Raw genomic sequence first — 21,964 nt, forward strand, 5'->3', positions numbered from 1 at the left:
TACTATGTAGTGATAGTGATAGTGATGATACCTACTCCGTCAGTCATTGTCATCCACATACTGATAAATTGATAATTCGTCAACCTCATTGCAAAATAAGGTCCATTCCATCGACGTGGTTACTTACAGTTGTGTTTCTGTTTGTACAACCAAATAGGTACAGCGGAACCCTAAATAGTATCATACGCTTGTTTATGCAACCGGTTTTGATAGGTATTACCAGAGCGGACGTGCACAATGCGCACACGCAGACTTTATTTTATATATGTTTAAGACCTATTATCGCTTGCACCGCTTTTTATCGAGTTGCAATAATAGGTATGTCAATGTTATTAATTTCGTAGTGAGATTTATTTTATATGACCTATTTGCATATAAGTAAGTATTATGTTCTTATCTGAAATTGCAAGATCAGTTTGTAACACGTAAGATTATACTTTGTCTACTATGTGTGAGACTCGTTCAAGTAAAACGTAAGCAGTTTTTTTAAGTGAAAACTTCTTTAGGGGCGCTGGGCACTTTTTGAGGTGGGGAAAAAATGATAAACTCGAGAGAGAGCGTAAGGCGATCACGTGACCGTAAGGGGCGTAAGGCGATCACGTGACCGTAAGCCCCGTAAGGTCGCCACTCATTTAAATGGCATTTAAATCAATAAAGCAAAACTCAATGTTATTGACATTTATATTGCGGAATCCTTTTCAAGACTCTTTACCTATGTTCAAATAATTTGACGTTGTCATGGCAGTATGTAAATAAACATGTCGATGAAAAAGTGTGATCTTATTTGAGAATTATAATAATATAATAAATAAATAGAATACCTCCGCTAAACGTATGTATCGTGTTACCGGGCGTCGGTAACATAGTGAGGTGAGTTTTCACTTCTATCTGCACTCCCGGAGTGCAACCGTTGTTGCTTGTTTTGCAATATATATTGGGACATATGATTTTATGTTTGTTCTTGTTTCTTAATTAATTTATGAGCAAAATTTTTCTTAATAAACTAATTTATAATTAGCAGGGAGCGTACATTTCATACCGGTTTCGTCATAATGACGTATTCATATAAACACACAGGATGTTTCAAAAAACGTAGTGACACAACTTAGTAACCGGAAACGTAGTGACTTTTATTTTATTTTAATTATAGGCCACAACAACGTGTCTATCAACGTTTGATTATTAGTAACATAATAGTTTCTGAAATAAAAAAAATAAGAATGTCCTCCCGTATCGACGCGAAACTTTGTTCAAACTTTTTCGGCAAATACCTACCTTAGTCTTAAGTTAGATTCTAAAGGTTTACGTACTGTACTTGCATATTTCCCCCCGATACATTTTTGTATGAAATCGACAAAGTTTTTGTTATTCAATTGTTTCATGGTATATTCGATGCTATCATGAAATTGGTCAAGTCCATGTTAAAATCAAACTGTGTTTCTTTATGTTCCTCATGTTCTTTGTGTTTTATTGTTTGCAAATGTAACTTGATGTTGCTTTCTTTTGGTAGCAAACTTTGCTGACAGATTTATTTGGCACAATAATTCTATAGCCTCCATAGCGACTTTGGCAAAGCATTAAGTTTCCTGATCTTATTAAATTTAACTGAAATGTTGTTTCCGCACGTCTACAATTTGTGACAAAGAGTAAACTTTGATGTGAGTGATGTGACAATGTCAGATAATATTCTTTCAATGTCCGTCTCAAGTGTCAATATATATCTACTTAAACGGAAGAGGTTGATTAGATAACAGTGATTAATCATTGATTAATCATATTTTCCATTATTAGGTACGAATAAATAAACGTTCGTTATACCATTGCCCTTTTCAAACTTTGTCCACCCTGTATGTAGGTTGACGTCATACGCCTGTCATCGGCATGAAATGTACGCTCCCTGATAATTAGTAAAGCACAGAAAAAAAATACTATTTTATTATCTTTTTTTATTTTTGTTTTTTTTGTTGTTAACCTTCTAAAATGTTAGGTTTACGACCGCTAGTTACCCACAGATTTTGTAATTTACAGAGGCTAGGTAGAATAATTCATGAGACAAAAGAAAACAAGTGATTGAATTTTATAAAAATAAATATATTAAGTCCTACTGTATAATACTTTAGTAACAATATATTTCATCTATCTATACATAATTGAAAATCTTAGTCAAAAAGTAAAATTATTTCCTGTAATAGTGTTTATACAACCCCTTGTGCTCATTGACAGTCGAAAAACTTAACCTTTTCCTAAAGATTTTTTTTTCTACATAAAATTTTAGCTAACAAATTAAATGTACAACGCCTGCGGCCAATAACACACTGAGCGCAAGCGCGGCGTGCGCACGCGCAGCCGCGTCTGTCGCGTGGTCCCCGATCTGCGCGGCGCGGCACAGCGCGTGGAACACGTAGTGCTGCTCGTGCACGGTGTGGAACAGGTGCGCTTTTGGACCTGGAAATGAGGAGGTTCAGTTAGGATGCCGTCAAATAATCAAAAAGCCCTAAACAAGAAGGAAACTACATATACCCCTAGCGTATATCGTTGTATCACCATCCCCATGGCTGTTGCAGAATGATGCCAGCTATACTTCGTCTTTTTAGCATTAGAAAAAAGGTAAACAATCTTGATGGGTCTTTTAATTGAAAAGCATGTTTTAAAAATAAGTCACGGCAAATATGTAACAATTATGAATCTAATACGATCATTTGTATTTTTCTGCTTTCATAAGTATAAGTTACTAATTTTTAAAAAGCGTTTTTCAATTAAAAGACATGTCAAGATCGCTTACCTTCTTTCTAATGCTAAAAAAACGAACTATAAATATCTGCTCATACATGAAGTCGTTGTTCCCTGGTTCCGTCCTGACTACGTATTGGTCTTCCTCATCAATATATGGGGTTCTAGTAAAGTCTACAGTTCATACTCACTTCCTCACTCACGCATTAGAGGGTCTGCCTTGTCGCTAGAATCGGAATCGCACAAGATTGGACAACATTAAACAAAAACCGGCCAAGTGCGAGTCAGACTCGCGCACGGAGGGTTCCGCACCATCAACAAAAAATAGAGCAAAACAAGCAAATAACAAAATCAAAAAAACGGTCACCCATCCAAGTACTGACCCCGCCCGACGTTGCTTAACTTCGGTCCAAAATCACGTTTGTTGTATGGGAGCCCCACTTAAATCTTTATTTTATTCTGTTTTTAGTATTTGTTGTTATAGCGGCAACAGAAATACGTCATCTGTGAAAATTTCAACTGTCTAGCTATCACGGTTCGTGAGATACAGCCTGGTGACAGACGGACGGACGGACGGACGGACGGACGGACAGCGGAGTCTTAGTAATAGGGTCCCGTTTTTACCCTATGGGTACGGAACCCTAAAAAGGAACCAAACCGTACCTCTAGCGTATATCGTGGTATCGCCACCCCCGTGGCTATTCTCATCCAGTATAATCCCAGCTATCTGCTCATACATGAAGTCGTCACTGTTGCCCGGCTCCCTCCGGACTACGTGTTGGTCTTCCACTTCGTAATGCAAGGCGCCCGGCCCGCCGGTGCCGTACGAGAGTGTGGTGTAGGGCTTGTGGTCGTGGGGGGATACTTCGGAGTGGCCTTAAATCATAGACAGGGTATGAGTATGGTCACCAATATCAGCAGTGACACTCTTAACTGACATACTTTAATGTCCTTGCAATAAACCTTACAAATCGTCAGTTAAGTGTGGACCATTAATTACCAATATATTAGACTCTTCTTAGATCCTCTTGGATACCCCTTTGATAGACAGAGTATGGTGCCCCCCAGTTACAGTTTCATGTTACATTTAAAACTTTCGCGTTTTGAACACATATTATATCACATTTAGATTCGGGCCCATCGCGAATTTATTTTGTTACCATTATTTACCGACATTTAGACACAGGATTCACTGGTCATGGTCATGTTCACGCGACCATGACCAGAGAAACCCGCCCGACCCTATAGCCCGATTGTAAATTTGATTTAATGTCAGTTGCATCTGTCTTAACTATCGCAACAAGGTCGCATTTACCTTTGGCAATTTATCTTTCCAAAGATTATTGAACATCATAAAGAGCTACGGGCAGCATGTTGGCTTCGTACAACACTACGGTACTGTACTTACCAAAGATATTGGACCCTCTAAGCGGATATCCGTTGATAGACAGGGTATGTGTATGATCCGCAGTAACCACAAGGAGCGTGTCAGCTTCATCTGTCATAGAGGCGGCGACTCGGACGGCATCCTCCATGGCCGCCGCTTCGTCGATGGCGGTCTTCGCGCGGCCGCGGTGGTGCGCCATGTCTATGTTGCCGCCTTCTACCTGGGGAAGAATGATTAGGAGTTAATGAAATGGAGAGAGAATGGAAAAGGATCGTGGCGTGAAGAGAGTGACTTGGGACAACCACAGGAAACTTCCTGCCTCGCACAGCCAAACTGTGGAATGAACTGTCGCCTGCGGTATTTCCGGACCGATACGACCTTCAAACCTTCAAGAAAGGAGCGTACTCTCATCTTGGAGGCCGGCAACGCGCTTGCAACCCTTCTGGTGTTGCGGGTGTCCATGGGCGGCGGTGATCGCTTACCATCAGGTGATCCGTCTGCTCGTTTGCCTCCTATATCATAAAAAAAACCAAATGGGAAACGCCCGGTTGGACGTCCTAGGTACCGCTGGAACGACGTAGTAGCCGAAGACCAGCCAGCCTATTATGGATAGCTTTATCCATCTTTATCCACGTGATAAAATAACTGTCACTGTTTAACACCGTGGGAAAGAAAGTGACGGACACCGTTTTATCACGCTGTCACGTAGACAAGAACGACCATCATATCCGTACTGCTTAACCTTGGCTATAGTGACTGGCGAGAGCTATCGCAAAATCAAGAGGCATGGCGGGATCTGGTGTCGGAGGCCAAGACTCACTTTGCGTCACCTTAGTAAGTAATTATAATAATAAAAATAAAAAATAAAAAAGCCATTTATTCCTTAATATCGCTACATTATAAAAAAGAATTGACGGATACGAATGCATGCATTATTTACATTTTAATTTTAATTCATGAACAATTTACTTATAAATACATTCTAAATTTTTACATTTATGTCATTTATTTAATACTTAATTTGATTGAGATATGATTAAATTAACTTAATAAAATTTTATTGTCAATTTGATGTATTATGTCTAAGATATTAAGGACCTCTCTCGAGTATAGGCCTCCTCCAACTCCTTCCATTTATCTCTTATTTTAGTAAGTAATTAAGAGTACCTAATTAATGAAACAGATAGTCAGTATCAGTAACTTCATCGAAAATGCATGACTCACTATAAGAGCGTTTTCTCAGGCGTCTTGCATGGCCAGTATCAACAAATTAATTGCGCAAAGTGAGGTCTAAATCGAAAACGTCATATACTGTCCCCTTAAAATAATAATTTGCAAGATGACTCACCATAAGGAAGTACCCATTAGGGTTCCTCCGCAGCACCTTGATGGCGGCCTCCACCATCTCACTGATCGACGGCATGCCTTCAGGACCATGGTTCCGCTCGAATTCATACGCCATGTGCCCGTTGGCGAAGATTCCTGTAAATTCACATAGAACAGATCTTGTATTTTACTCTCAAGGGAAAGAAGCAATGGGGCTTCTTGATAGAATACAAGCCTGTCTCTTTCTATCGAGTGGTGTCGTTATCATGTCAATAATTGAGTCCATCATACGGTTCCTGATCGTGACACGTAACTGTAATCTAATCTAGGTAGATAGATAGAATACTATTGCAATTTTTGTGCTAATCAATGTTCCTTACTTACTTACTCTTTATTGGCACACCTCAGTACGACAAAAGAAAAGAACAATTGATTAAATGTTAGAGGCTGGCAACAGGCGGTCTTATCGCTAAAGAGCGATCTCTTCCAGACAACCTCTACTAATCTAAATCTTCCTTTGCAGAAATTACGTCAACTTTAGGAATGCTATATGTAATGTGATGTAAAGGATATAGTTTAGAGATAATTACTAGGCTTCAAACTCTTTCTAATTATTCCACTGTCTGGTAATACCAAATGAGGTTAAAGGTCTCTCATACTTAAACTTTTTAGTTGCCTATTGCCTGTAACTAATGGCAACACACTTGATTGACCCATGATAGAGCTTATCTCGTTGTCATAAGGTTTATGTAGTATGACCAATTAACTGCTCCCAAAATGACTGAACTTACCCATCAAATAATCCGGATCATCAAAGTTAACCCCGCTCAGCTCACTATTGTTCTGCACCACGCTGTACTTCAGCTCCCTCTGTTCCTTATCCATCTTCCAGTCCCGGATGAGGTCTCGTCCGTCTGTACTGTAACAGCCCCACAAGTTGATGGGGTCGCCTTCGAGGGCTGAGGAGTTGGATACCAGCATTTGACGGCCTCCACCCATTATGACCTGGAAAAGTATATCAGCATGTATGAGCACGAGTAAGATCATCAGGATATCGTGGGATCTAATGTTTGAAATACTAATTTAGCACCTCCTCATGTGCTCCTTAAGTGTGCCACTGACAAAGGTAAATGTGGGCATTGACCGTGGGTCCTCGACATCAACAGTGGCATATTAACACTAACAAACATTCAATCTCATAATTATCATGTCGCCAATTAATTTAATGGGTGAAATATTATCACATTTGCAGTGTTGCATTTCCTTCCTCGAACAAAAGCGAGGCCCGATGTCTTATTGAGTTTAGTCTGATTTCCTCGCGATATTTTACTTTTTCATAAACTCATCGGTATGTACTATGTACCTACTAGTTGAGATTCTGATCCAAATCGCTTGCGGTCAGATTTGGAAGCCGAAGAATCCATATCTCTCCTTCTTTAAGCATTTCTAACGTCAGTTTGCATATAATAATAAGGCTTGCATGTTCCTTAGGCGTTTAGTAAAAAAGAGAAAACCTTACATGTAGATCCCTCCCCGGCCAGTCCTCAACGAGCTGCCTGGCGATGTCCTTGCAGGCCCGCGACTCCTGGGGGATGACCGACTCGCATTCCCAGTGGCGATTAGAAGTGTGGGCGTAAAGTGGGGCGGGGGTCGCGTGGGTTACTCGCATTGTTGTCACGAAACCTGGTAGTTACAAGAAATAATATAATTTAAAAGAATTTTATGAACGTCATCATCATCATTGGCCACAGCATCTTTGCAGATGATAGTTGCAGCTACTAAAGAGGTATTTTGAGGAAGTAGTCTAGAGCCTACATCGACTGCTATGACTATAAATATAGACCAATGACCGATCGGCATTTCTTGCCGCATCGGTCACAGATGTGTGACTCCTGGGGTGGTCCAGCAGCTCTGCGAATTCGTTTCTGCTTAAGGTGGTCCAACCAGAGCTCATCGTTATGAACGTATGACTTGTGATATACGCAGACGCAGTGCACGTACGACTGTTCGGTAACCCCTCAACTTAATGTAAGTATCTGTGACCCAGCAAATCATGGCGCACCTAATGGCGTGCCCCGCATACCCGCATTACTGCTCAGTGCTACAATTTCTGCTATTTCTTATCTTGACAGAGAACCTTAAATATCAGTATCTATAGCTTTTAAGACTCCATGATCTAACGTCTTATTAAAAAACACCCATAAGAGTAGTTCTTTGCTCACACTCTTAATCTGTAGACCAAAACATAGCTTGTGCCTTTGATTTCTTTCCTAAAGTTTTTAACCTGCACTTTTCCCCGCTTCTAAAGCCACAGCAGCTAGAGACTTCAGCTGCGCCTCAGGATCTAAAGACATGGGGCAGTCATCAGCTGCCACCGTGGCGTCGACGCTGATGGTCCGCTGGTTGGCCTCTATCCCTGTTTGCCTGCACTTTATGCTTGACATCTAAGAAAGAAGATTTGTTTGTAGACCAATTGGTGGTGGTGCCTTTGATATCAGTGAATTTACCTGCACTCTTCCCCGCTTCTAAAGCCACAGCAGCTAGAGACTTCAGCTGCGCCTCAGGATCCAAGGACTTGGGGCAGTCATCAGCTGCCACCGTGGCGTCGACGCCGATGGTGCGCTGGTTGACCTTCGTGCCGGTGAACATGGCGGTGGCCGTTGACGCGGAGTCTGGGACCATCTTGTTGGCGGAATAGGTCTGGAAGGATTGAACAGAAATAGTTTATTTGGTGTAACCTACACATCTTCATATAGGTATACATTCAACTTTATGGATGTAATAGAATAAAATGCCCTTTATTGGCACACCTCAGTAAAAAGATTCAAAAGAGAAAAAAAAATCAATCAATAATCTATCTAATGACGATTGTTCGATAGTTCAGAATCAAAAGTCGTTGCACAGAAAAATTATCATTATGATGTAATTCAACGAAACTATCTTACCTACACTTTCTTTATCAGCTTAATCTTGTTAACACCTAGATAATTAAATTACATTGTATATTTATCGCGATTTTAAGGTTATCTGTCTGGGTACATATTCTAAATATGTATAAACAAACTATAAGCCGCCTGCACCCAAAGCAAATAGTCTTACATCTATGCAGGTGCTTAATAGAATATAAACTTCTATTATATTTAATAGCGTTATAATTATAATATTTTAGATGAAGTGATTCTAGATTTTGTAAGCTATTCTGAGACCTTTGTATGTAACTAACATGTACCTATGTTTGTACGGGGTGGTACGGGTTAAATCTTGCAAGTTAAATTTGACCCACTTCCCGGTTTCTGATGAAGCACAAAATTTGCATACGTGTGAAAGTCGGGTGACAATGCAAATAATGCAATATTATGGTACCATGGAGCTGATCTGATGACGGAGACAGGAGGTGGTCATAGGAACTCTGTGATATAACAACGCAACCTAATTGTGTTTGGGGTTTTTAGAAATGTATCGATGAGTATTAGTTGTCTGTGGAAAGAAAAGTGCAGTTAGTGATAAAAGCTTGTAACAAAAATGAAAATATTTGCCAAAAACTTTTACCTTTTATCTCAACTCATACTCTGAAAACTCTCAGAGCTATAACCGCGTAAATCGAAGTTCGCAAATTGCGGGCATTTTTCTCTGTCACTCAAATTATGCCTTCATTGGAGTAAAAGAGAAAGATCCAGGTTATTTTTACCTTAAGCAGACCCACATGTGGGAACTCCTCAAAAGCCATCCTGTACCCCTCCCCACCCTTGTGTATCCTGGTGGCGGTGATGGTGTTGGGCCCCATGCCGTCCCCTATGAACAATATCACATTCTTGGCTCTGTTCTCATTCCTCTTCAGGTTTAGCGCCTCCTCGAGCTCGGCGTGTGCGAGGTCCCGCCAATACTTGTTATCTGAAATGTAGTTTTCATTATTCATCAACTGACTCAAAAAAATGTTTGTAGCTCTAAAAATATTTGATTGTATTAGGGGCACTTGCACCATGCCACTATTGACCCGGGGTTAACCGGTTAAACCGTTAACCCAGTGTAACTCTAGGTTTAACCGGACACGAATGTGATAAAAATAAAATATTTGTACTAGCAAAAAATTATAAAACCGTCATAATTTAAAGTTTAAAGATCATTAAATGCAAAAAACTAACTAGGTACATAATAATCGAATTTAAACTGTTGTGAGACATACTAACATGAATAATTTTACGCCGCTCGCACTGTTAGTGCTTGAGAAAGGAGACCTAGGCTCTCCGAAACATGTCGCGCGAGTGACTTAAAACAAGTGAGTCTACGAGGGCTGTTTGATAAGTACCCGTTTTCCAAATGTATTAATATCACGGGCCGAAAATATGTATACAATCGTTTTAAGCCATTTTTCAGAGGTGGGAAAATTTTAAAAAAACAGCATTCTTTTGTTTTTTTCTCATTTGACAGCGATTCAGTGAAAGCGTGAACTTAAAATTGTGAAAATGGAGAAAGAGCAGTATCGGTCTGTAATTAGATTCTTGTTTTTGGAAGGAAAAACATGTGATGAAATAAAAGTAAGAATGCAAGCGGTTTACCATGAATGTGCTCCTTCTATGACAACCGTCAGATACTGGTTTAACGAGTTTAAGCGGGGGAGAACAACCGTCTTTGATGAGGATCGCCCAGGCCGCCCAATTGAGGTGACTACAGACGATATGGTTAAGAAAATTGAAAATATCGTTTTAGCCGACCGCCGAATTGAACTTTGAGAAATCGTTGATGCTGTAAATGTTCCAATCGAGCGGGTACAAAACATATTAGAAGATAAATTGGGTATGAAGACAGTATCGGCGAGGTGGGTGCCGCGTTTACTCACGGAGGAGCAAAAACGGAACCGACTGACTACTTCGGAGCAGTGTTTGGCCGTGTTCAAACGTAACCCGAAGGAGTTTCTGCGTCGTTTCGTAACCGTAGACGAAACGTGGGTCACCACTACCCTCCGGAAATGAAAGGGCAGTCGAAGCAGTGGATTTTACCGGGTGAACCTGCGCGAAAGATAGCAAAAATCGTTCCATAGGCTGGAAAGGTCATGGCGACCGTTTTTTGGGATTCGCAGGGTATTATACATATTGAGTTCTTAGAAAAGGGGAAAACGATAACAGGGCAGTACTATGCCAATTTATTAGATGAATTTGACGCTGTGTTGAAGGACAAACGACCCCATTTAAAAAATAAAAAAGTACTGTTTCATCACGACAACGCACCAGCTCATTCGTCTAGAGTTGTGATGGCTAAATTAACACAATTACGCTACGCCCTATTGCCTCACCCCCCGTATTCTCCAGATTTGACCCCATGCGATTTATTTTTGTTTCCCAACCTGAAAAAATGGCTCGGTGGTAAGCGATTTGGATCAAATGACGAAGTCATTGCCGCCACAGAGGCCTATTTTAATGACTTTCCGAAATCATACTTTTTGGATGGTTTATTGAAGCTTGAATATAGGTGGAACAAGTGTATAGAGTTAAAAGGAGACTATGAAGAAAAATAAATGCATATAAACAAAAACAACTGATAATTTTTTTCATAAACGGGTACTTATCAAACAGCCCTCGTAAACCGTAAAATTATTCAATGTAGGTACATAATGTAAAAATCGGTTTCCGATGGTGTCTGATGTTGTTTCATTTGCCAAATGTTCATAGCAGCATGCGTTTATACCAATTTTCACCATCTTACTCGCGTTGTACCGGCATTTTGCCACGTCACATGGGAGCCTCGGGTCCGCTTGGCAACTAAACCCAAGAAATGGCATATAGGCACTAGTCTTTACGAAAGCGACTGCCATCTGACCTTCATTTATATCAATTTTCCCTGTATATTAGTGTGTGTTAAGTTGGTTAGTTACAAAAGTACACCTAATTGGAAACCTTATTACCACGACGTCACACTGCTATTAGTGGACGCCTTCTAATTAAGAAATGTCCGCGAAATGGTACACGCACTTAGTATCTAACCTTTGTATGTGTTGTGGGCAGATTTCTAAGCGTTTATTTTCTTACATTTTCTAATTCTTAACCCTTAAATGCATGATTTTTTCTTTTTGCCCGAAATTAATATATGTATCACATAATTGTTTGCCGATTCTAGAAAAAATAGTAAAAAAAATATATCATCGATTTTCACTGCGAAATCAGTGTTAAAAGTTGCATAGGCTAAATCATATTTTTGGAAATATATAGCTATTGGTAGAGGGTATAGGAAAAATCTTAACTGCCATCAGAAAGGTACACTATTTATAATGTTCCTATGATAAAGTTTGTAAATATAAAATAATTACAAACCCCGAAAAATCTGACCAAAATCACATATTAAAAATCATCAACTTCCAGGTTTTTCAAAGTTTTCCGACATTTCGTCTATAAACAAATGTAATTTTTATAAATTAAAATACTGTGTAAATTTATGTAATAATTCGGAAAATTTATTAGTTTTACTATTGAAATAATATACAGGAACAAATAGAATTTGTTTAACCCTTAATCTGTGAGCTGTCTAATGTTTTGTAGACATTTGGCAACACTATGCATTTAAGGGTTAAATTGTCCGCAAATTATTGTAAATTGTATCACATCAAAAACAGTACATGTAAAAAGATGCAAGTCCCGCAACGCAATTCTTCTGCTACAAAAAAGTTTTGAGATGTAAAGTGAAACCAAGTCGGTTATTTTAGTCAGTGCCAGGGGGTGTTAAAACCGTATCAATAAGATATTTTATCTTTAATTTTTAATACTTACATCTAATGACATGGCAATCGCAAAGTATAATGCTTTACTCGTACAGTGCGTGACATGGACATATGCACCATACATCATATACCAAAATGACCGATGTCTACCGTCTCCAATTCTCCCTCAATTGCTCAAAGGTTAACTGGAAGAGATCTCTTAAAGGGATAAGTTCGCCTTTGTACTAATGGCGAATTTTATTTTTCCTGTTGTGTTCTGATTTTTGTACAATAAAGTGTTTTACTACTACTACTACTAAATGATCGTTAAGCAAGGTAATATTAAGGTCGTATCAAAACAACAAAAAAACTAAACCATTTTCTAATACATGAAGTGCAAAAGTGACTTCCTTGTATATTAAAGACGTTTATAAATAGCACACCTATTGTAAAATTAGATTTACATATCAACTAAATAAGTAGGTACCTATTATTTCACTTAGGGATGTAACGATACCGATACCGATACGATATATCGGCCGATATAATCGGCAGGCCGATATATTGGCATCGCCGATTTAAACAACCCGATATCATAACAAAATGTAAACAACCCACAGTAAGGTATTTTATTGGCAAGTATATTCTTCACCTCGATTTTAACTTGATGTGTCAAAACTTACGTAAGTTTTAATACGATATATTACTTACTCAACGTAACAGTGAAGCTGCTATAATCGTGCTATTTTGCTAATAGGAATATATTTTTCATTATTTTTATTTTTCAGTTTTTCACACTTCTTAAAATCGAGTGTCTATTAAACATAAGTATGTCTTATGCATATAAAGGATATAATTTTTTATTTATTTGATTTATTAACTAACTACCAGGCTATCGATATCGGTATCGGTATCGGTAACAGTAACTTTACTGTAATTCATAAAAAGTTAAAGATATAAATCTAACAGCATAATCTAGCATAACGGGGTATTCCAATTAAATATGCGCTCACGAACGTCCCTTTATTCGCTAAAAAGTATACTTACCTAGGTAATTCTGGATAAGTAGGTACCTATATCAGACCTAGCTGTTTAATTTTTTTTTGCCTTGAGTTTGTTGACCTGTGTTATAAAAGACATTTCTTTTTTAGACGCTTGTTCACATTTTTAGACTTTTGTTGCACAATGTTCTACCGCTTAAACAAAAAAAAAAGCAAATTGTTAGAAGTATTCCAAACGAAACAAAAGCAAACCATCAAAAAGGGCTTTTAATTCTTTTAAAAGTACCTAATTGGTAAAAAAAAAAGCGGCCAAGTGCGAGTCGGACTCGCCCATGAAGGGTTCCGTATTTAGGCGATTTATGACGTATAAAAAAAAACTACTTACTAGATCTCGTTCAAACCAATTTTCGGTGGAAGTTTACATAGTAATGTACATCATATATTTTTTTTAGTTTTATCATTCTCTTATTTTAGAAGTTACAGGGGGGGGGACACACATTTTACCACTTTGGAAGTGTCTCTCGCGCAAACTATTCAGTTTAGAAAAAAATTATATTAGAAACCTCAATATCATTTTTGAAGACCTATCCATAGATAACCCACACGTATGGGTTTGATGAAAAAAAAATTTTTGAGTTTCAGTTCGAAGTATGGGGAACCCCAAAAATTTATTGTTTTTTTTCTATTTTTGTGTAAAAATCTTAATGCGGTTCACAGAATACATCTACTTACCAAGTTTCAACAGTATAGTTCTTATAGTTTCGGAGAAAAGTGGCTGTGACATACGGACGGACAGACAGACGGACAGACGGACAGACGGACAGACAGACAGACATGACGAATCTATAAGGGTTCCGTTTTTTGCCATTTGGCTACGGAACCCTAAAAATCAACCAACTAAATAGGTAGGTAGGACAGATGATCATTTGATTCATATAAAACTACAAAACAAATTCTACCTTCAATACCTACAACTGTTGAAAACCCGGCTTTTTAACAATCGGCCCCAGAAACCACAACAAGTTAAACAATAATTGCTATAAACGAAAGAAAACAGGAAATAACAATCGACACCAAAAAGCACCGAATCCGAATTTAAAAAACTACACTATTTAAAAAGTTATATTAAAAAAGTTCCAATTCTCACCGGTCCGAAGTGAACGCGCGCCGAACACAAATAAAAACAAAATTAGAACGCGCATGTCTAGTCTCGGCCGCTGAATGAATGGCACTGATAACTTCAGTCAGACGGTCCGTATTGTACGACGGCCATGTGACAATGGAATTTAATTTTGCAGCGATGTAATATTAATATATGTATGTAAGTACTTATAGTGCTGAGAGCGCTCGATAGCAATATGCTAACGAATACGTAGGTATGCTGCATTGTGTTTTTAGAGTAATTTAGAAAAATGCTAAGGTGGTGAAGGAGGTGACTTTTAACACCTTAAACACATTATTAGGTTTTTTCTACTCCAGCACTTAGGAGAGAAAAGCATCGATAGACTCTGTTCGGAAAGAGGAGAGTCGTAGGAATGTAGGTATTATAAATTTCCACGTATCGATAAAGGAGGAACTCCCTATTACGAGATTACGCGTGCCTCACGCGTGCGTACGCGTAGCGTAGGTACGCTCGAATAAAACGCTAGTCTGAAACCGCCCTTAGTCGGCAAACTTAAGAAGATATAAATAAACCCCCGTAGAAATTAGTTTAAGATTAAGACCCGTATATCGTCAGGTGACAAACAAAACTCACTAATTACAAATACAAATAATTTATAGAGAAAAGTATAGTACAATAGTACAATTACTAAAAAATATTTAAACAAAAATTAACCTTCTCTTACTCTCTTAGTACTTAATAATACATATATTTCACTATGGCTATGAACTTGTGGTGGTAATTAGTGAGTTTTGCTTGTCACCTGACGATATGTTGATATAAGTTGAATCTAAGTGTTAATTTTTAGTAACTTGAGGCAATCCCTTGACTAGGCCACCAACGCTTCTCAAGAATTTGAGCTTTCTCGTACTTAGCTAAAGAGAAACATCACCCTCTAGCTTGCGATTGCAATCGGAATAATGGTCCCGTGAGTATCGATCTGTGACAGCGGATGTGCGCAGAACACAGCTTCCCTGTTAAGGGGCCGCACCACCTAGAGAAATGTATTTACCGTAAAGTGTGCCTGCTTTGCTTCAAAGTTCGAAATTTATTATTAATTTTAAAATTATTATATTGTGGTAATATTTCTGAAGGAACACGACAAAAACTCATCATATTACCGTGAAAAACGTGTAGAAACAAGCTGTGTATATACTCGTAATAGCCAGTAGTCAGTGTACAATTTCGCTATAAAACATAGCGTTTGACGAAGCTAATTAAAAATGTATGCCTACTGTAAGGTCAATGTGGCTAATTCCGTCATAGGGACTATTCCATCCATTAGCGTTTTTCTCGAACAACGAACAAAATTAATAAATTCATAGACAAAGCAGAGATTGCTTTTAGTTTCAGCAATGAAAAGCAAATGGTTTTTTTTTCCTAGGATTGAAAATCAAAGAAATACGCTCGTGGACGGAATAGACCCTATGACGGAATTAGCCACATTGACGTAACCATAATTTTATTGAAAAAAAAAAACACACAAACAACATACTCCTTAAACCCATCTCCTTAATTTAACGACGCCCCCTTAACAGTTTCAGCAACAGTCAACCTCACAGCAGTCACAGCGCGGACCGTAACAGCCGAGATGCTGCCTAGCTGGTGACCACCGGAGTCTCTCAGTCAGTCTGTGGTCAGTCAGTTTAGGATGGGGAAGTGACTTATACGTGGAGTGGGGCATACCATGGTATGATTGGTTTTGATGTTTGAAATGTTTTTTTTTGTGTGCAGTGAATTGTGATTGTGTGATAGCTGTATTTTTAAAACGACATTGTTTAGAGTAAATGTGATTATGTACATATTTAATTACGTATAGGACGTCTGTCTAATGTTTAAAGATACAATTCTTTTTTTTTTTCAATTTTATTTAAATTTATGTAAAATATTTTGCAAATGTGTGTAGAATTCAGTTGGGTGCTTAACTGTTTTGAAGATCTAAAATAACCATAAAATTCGTAAGTGTTCGGAATTTGTCAAAATAAGGAACGAAATTCATGACAATTAATTAAAATATTACTTTATAAACAGAAATCTAACTTAATTCTTAGGCAACTTATAAGGTCCTTATACCAAAATATAGCTTCCTTTTTAATTAAATGTAGATGTAGCTTTTAGACATTTTTCATGATATCAAAGTCGCCATATATCATATCTATCGGAGCGGCCAAGGTGTTCACAATATCTGAACACGCACTCTAATAACGCCCTGACAATAGAGGCGTGTTCAGATATTTGTGAGCGCCCTAGTCGCTCCGATATATCTGATGGCGACTGTACTACACTTAAAGTAATACCTACAGTCATAAGCATAAGTTTGCTAAGCGGGCGAGGTGTTCAAAGCGATCTTGGCGCGACTTTATTGTTAAGAGAATAAGATTGTGTCAAGGTAATTTTGAACACCTCGCCCGCTTAGCAACTTCAACACATACATACCTTCCATAGCTGTATATGCATATTTTAGTTACAAGCACAAACACCAAAGCGACGATAAAGCCCATTACAGTCGCGTATATGTCGTTTATCGCCGCGAGTAACATCCGAAGATGTTTCCTCGCAAACATTATGTCGAAATATGGCGTTAGCGGCAGTTTAGCCGTACAACCATCAACAAACACTCTTAACTCTACATAGATGGACCTTATTACAAAAGGCATAAGGTCCACATCGGTACAGTTAACAGTGTGGGCGATGGTACTGATATAAGTCTTAAATGCTGCCATCGTACTGGTGTGTCTTTGAGGGTTTATTGCAAATATTTCTGCAGCATGTAGCAACAGCCTCCTGAGACCCAGAAACGGTTATTTTGTTTTTGAATTTGGAACTCTTTAGGTAAGTAGTCTATGAAATTGCAGAGGGCCTACCGCAGAAATCGAAAATCGAAATTTCATCATCTGCCTCTGCCACTCTTGTATTATATTTGAGCAATAGAGAGGCAGTAGTGAACGAAATTGATTACGCGGTTGACCCTCAGAATAGATTATGGATTTTGTGGAATAAGAGGATTGAAAACGGTTGATATTGTCACTGTGATTGTCTCCTTGAAAGCATTCCAATTCAACGATTTTAAGCTCATCGCGAGATCTACTACAGCACAAGCCACTAGTTTATTTTGCTCGGGGCAAGAGACACAGTGAGTGAGTGAGAGAATTCCCTACAAGTGTTACTCTCGCTCCAATATTTCTCTTACGCCATCTAACCTTACTGCTTTACCAAATATAGACCTTGACCTATTGACCTTGGTGCAGGCAAGGATGGAGCTGCCGGTGCTGGATAAGTTCTGCTTCATCTTCCACCTGAGGACAGGATGCATCACCATGGGCATCATGAACTCGGTGAGTTTGCAGGCTTCCCATTCGATTTAAATCATCGAACGATTTTTTGTCTAACGATTTCTAGACTTCCAGCTCTTCAGTCTTCTTTCGATACCACGAAGAGAATGTCGTCTTCGAATTGTCGGAGAGAATTATAAAATCTTGGATTAGATGTAGTTTTTAATAACTCGGCTGATTTTGATGATAATTGGCACAGAGTCACAGATAGTTTCTGTCCTGGTAATAGACAGAAGTTTTCATCCCAGAATTCATCCCCTAAGGGGTGCAAACGGGGTTGCAATTTAATAAACCTTGTGATTACATTGACATGAAACTTGGTATGAACATTAAAGTAACATACTTATATAGTTTGTAGCTTTCTAGTAGACCCCGAAGACTAATCCTATTGTCTATTGTTCAGTAAAACCGCACGTGCTACTTACCTGCAAAAAAGGGTCTTCATTATTCTATTTGGCACCTGAGCGCGGGCTAGTCCAACGCTCAAAAAACCAGTGTAGGTGCGCTCTCCGATAACGTGCCTTTGTTACGCATCTCGATGACACATTTTAGACTGGTTCTGTAGCGTCCGACTCGCCGGCACTCAGTAACCGAAGTACCGATTTTTTATGCAGGTGGTTGTGGCACGTAACGTGGCACGAGCGGTTTTTCTTAACAATAGACAATAGGATTAGCCTTCGGGGTCTATTAGAAAGCTACAAACTATAACTAAGCATTATATACATTGTTCAATTATACCTTCCAGATCATAACCTTCGTGCTGGCCGTGATCCTGATCACCTTCGCGGTGGACATCAAGGCAGCATCAGAGTCCAAGTCCGAGGATGCTGTGTCTTCCGTGGTGTACACCATAGTGGTGCTGATGGTGGTGCTACTGCTGATCAAGTTCATGCTGGATATGGTGTTCGTGTTCGCTGTTTATAAGGTAAGGGGAACCTGTTCTCAATTAAAGATATCTATAAATAGGTCTGTCTTGGTCGAAACAGCAGTGACTCAGTGAGTTTTTCCACTCCACTTTTCCTTATATTGATTCATTTTTATTACTTTTTAGGCATTGTGGCATCGCTTTTAGACCGTTCTGCTTGATAAAAAAGTTATTTCTTTTAAAATATTCTTCATGGACTTTTTATTTATTTATTTATTTTATTTATGTTAAGGAGAACCAACAGCTACAAACTTTCAATAGATAATAAGATTAAAAACAGGAAGCCAATTACAGGAACTCACAGGTAGTTGCAAAGTAAAAAAATGTTAAACTAATGCTAGCACCTACGCATACCCACATGCGTACAAAAAGAGAGGGCAAAAAAAAGAGAAAAAAAATCATAATTTAAAATGGCAATAGAAGCCTTACAATAGGCCCTTTTTACATCAGCAACCCCCCTTTTCGTTCAAATAAACACAATAATAATAAGAACCAAGACATATATCACTAGACTTATATCGACCGGGATATGAACCGTGATTACCTTTTGTATTATTTTCGAGCTCCCGATATTTCGACGCAGTTAATACAAGTCTATGTAAAGCACAAATTTGGCAGATAAGTCTACGGAAACTAACCGTGAATCATTCAAAACTGCAAGACAGATAACTACTTCTCGGGATAAATCTAAGTAATAACTAGGTACCAGTAAAGCCAATTAGCTGTTTTATCCTGATTCCCACCGGAATGCCCAATTATACGTATTTTTTTTATTACATTATCCTACAGAAAACACGCTCTTACAGTAAATTAGACCGAATTAGGTACTCAAATTGGCCAATTAGAACTCAATTCCCACCGACTTGCCGAATTTGAAACACTAAAGAAATCTCTTAAAAAAGTATTAAGTATATGGTTATCTGTAAGTCTGTTTACTGACGATGATTTTCACTTTTTCGTGCATGATACCCGGTGTTCATCGATTTATAAGACGTTATCACCGTCAAAAATACTCCAGCTTGCCCAATGGATATTTGACTCGCCGCCACTATATAATCATCTAAGTACCTACATAAAGCAAAGATGCCCTATAGATACAGTGCACTTAATTAAGGAAATGGGTAAAGGTCGACGAAGATAGGGAATGATCTCATGTAAGGGTCACTTTATGGGACACGCTAATTTCATCCTCGCTTAACGACGTCACCAAAGTTACGGACGACACTTTAGCTTTTATACGAGATCCTAAAGGTTACATTTCTTATATTACGGCTGTGAAAGGATTGCTGTATACTTCGGAGACTTAGATTTCGATGAAATTTGCTATAGGGGGTTTTCGGGGCCGAATAATCGATCTAGCTATTGCTAGCTAGGTATTGTCTCTGGGAAAACGCGCATCTTTGAGATTTATAATAATATGTTTTATGTCTCCCAGATATTGTCCAATAAAGTGACATCCACATGCATACATAGATTTCAAAATCGAAATACCGCTCTTCTTATAAACTATTTATAACCTGATGGTTACAGGAAAAGAGCAGTTTAATGAAGAAGTACTGTATCTTCTGGGTGGTGTTCCTGGTGCTGTTCATCATCGGCTTCCTCAAGAGCTTGTTCCACATGGGCGCGGGACATGTCATCGCGCAGATCCTCTTCTTAGGTGAGATATGAGCCGAGGACACCCAGTGTTTATTTAATTGTCCATGGTATACAATCATCATCTTCCTAACACTGATTTAAACTTTCACGATTTTTACACATTATTAAATTGTACAACGGGACTTAATCGCGTATCTAAGTTTTAAGATTTACCTCCGACGTTTCGAGGACGGCGTTGTCCCCGTGGTCTCGGAGAAGACTGGCTTAAGTTGACATCAGCATCGTCTAACCGCGCGAGTTTTTCGAACTACCCGCACTTGGTCTTGTTTATCCGCTTGAACGTTTTGCGCACTAGGGATGTCACTCTGTCGACACACAACACTAACGATATTCGATTTATCGACTGTACACGAATATCGACAGTTGTACAATTTAATAATCATCTTCCTAGCTTTATAAAATAAGTTAAATATCATTTATTATCAGGCAACTAAGGCCCATAGATACATACCTTACAAACATACAATAATAAAAATCTTACAAACTAGTTTCCCCTCAATGAAGTTAGTCCGTTTTTCTGACGATGTTTTTTTTCACCGAAATTGATTGATAAATACGCTATTTATTTTTATTTCTTACATAAGTTCCTAGAAACTCATTTATTCGAGCCTGGGTTCAAAATTCAAACTACCTACCACCAATTTAAAATAAAACCCAATTAAAAAATAAATAAATAAATCAATCAATAAAACGTTTATTCAGAGATCTTGCTTACAACTAATTACATATATTCTTCTGCCAAACCACAGAGTGGTTTGTTGGCAGACGAGGCTCCTTTATGTAAGTATATGCAAGCTAGGTAGTTGATAGGTAACTTAAACTTAGGTATCTACTTAACCCTTTACCGCATGCGCAGCCCTATATAGCAACTATTAAAGTTCATTTTTAAACAAATACTTTTTATTTATGACATGAAGTAAGGGGTTAACTCTATATTCTTAGCGTACAGTAAAAGAAAATCAAAATAAAATAAAAATGTAACGTATTATTGACTTTGTATTTTGTTTAATAAAAAATTGCTTAGTTTCTTTTTAAATGTTTGTTTTGTCATCCTTGTGGTCTTTAAATCCGACGGTAACTCATTATAGATCTTAGGGACTAAATATTTTCTACTTCTCTGGCCATAATAATTCGTAAAACTAGGTACCAGCAATTTATTACTATCTCTGTTTCTTATTAACCTTTGATTGACAATAGGTATTTTAAACTCATCATTACACATTTGTTTTTAAATGTTTGTTAATTATGGATGGGTGTTCTTTTTATGATTGGTTAGGTTTATTTTTTGTAGATAAGTATATTTTGTAATTTTCATTTTATTTCTAGCTTTAATTGAAATTTATTGTAATACATACTTATAATTATTACTGTAAATAAATTTTATGTATCCACCATTCAATTATTAGGTTAACTTACACTACGCATTAACAATACCGTCTTCATTTTTCAGCCGAAAATTTCTACTACATCGTCGTGATTCGGAGCTATCTGATTTCGATTCACGAAGACGGAATGTTGTAAGTATATCCATCTCATTTACACTTACCTACAAATATGACGAAGGAGCGAGACAACATGACCATGGACCAGGCCCTTGTTGAAACGGCGAGTGAAATAATGTAACTAATAGAAGCCATTTCATTTGTCATGTGTTAGCTCTGTCCCTCTCGGACCATAGTAAATAGAATAAGACAGATGCTTATATTGCGTGACAAGTGAAGGCTTTGAGTATCCTAAAGACAATTATATAATAA

At 38.1% G+C, this 21,964-nt stretch overlaps 3 protein-coding genes across 3 annotated transcripts in view; 2 read left to right on the forward strand and 1 right to left on the reverse strand.

Annotated features, from left to right (window-relative positions):
* LOC134653358 (uncharacterized) overlaps positions 1 to 21,964 on the forward strand; it is a 96,234-nt gene that overhangs the window by 36,335 nt on the left and 37,935 nt on the right. The gene's annotated exons all lie outside the window — the stretch shown is intronic.
* On the reverse strand, positions 2,202 to 14,404 carry LOC134653338 (alkaline phosphatase). Its single transcript, XM_063508672.1, has 9 exons — positions 14,280 to 14,404; positions 9,132 to 9,334; positions 7,951 to 8,143; positions 6,963 to 7,126; positions 6,235 to 6,448; positions 5,466 to 5,599; positions 4,139 to 4,337; positions 3,394 to 3,606; positions 2,202 to 2,445 (listed from the first exon to the last, which is right to left on the reverse strand). Exons 1-9 carry the CDS (start codon positions 14,332 to 14,334, stop codon positions 2,276 to 2,278), a joined length of 1,545 nt encoding a protein of 514 aa, XP_063364742.1. The 5' UTR covers positions 14,335 to 14,404; the 3' UTR covers positions 2,202 to 2,275.
* Positions 15,247 to 21,758, forward strand: LOC134653674 (uncharacterized). The gene is made up of 5 exons (XM_063509067.1): positions 15,247 to 15,333; positions 17,543 to 17,629; positions 18,372 to 18,551; positions 20,082 to 20,211; positions 21,661 to 21,758. The coding sequence occupies exons 1-5, from the start codon at positions 15,247 to 15,249 to the stop codon at positions 21,729 to 21,731; spliced, it is 555 nt and encodes a 184-aa protein (XP_063365137.1). The 3' UTR covers positions 21,732 to 21,758.

Source organism: Cydia amplana, chromosome 13, assembly GCF_948474715.1.
Source record: "Cydia amplana chromosome 13, ilCydAmpl1.1, whole genome shotgun sequence".
Taxonomy (NCBI): Eukaryota; Metazoa; Arthropoda; class Insecta; order Lepidoptera; family Tortricidae; genus Cydia; species Cydia amplana.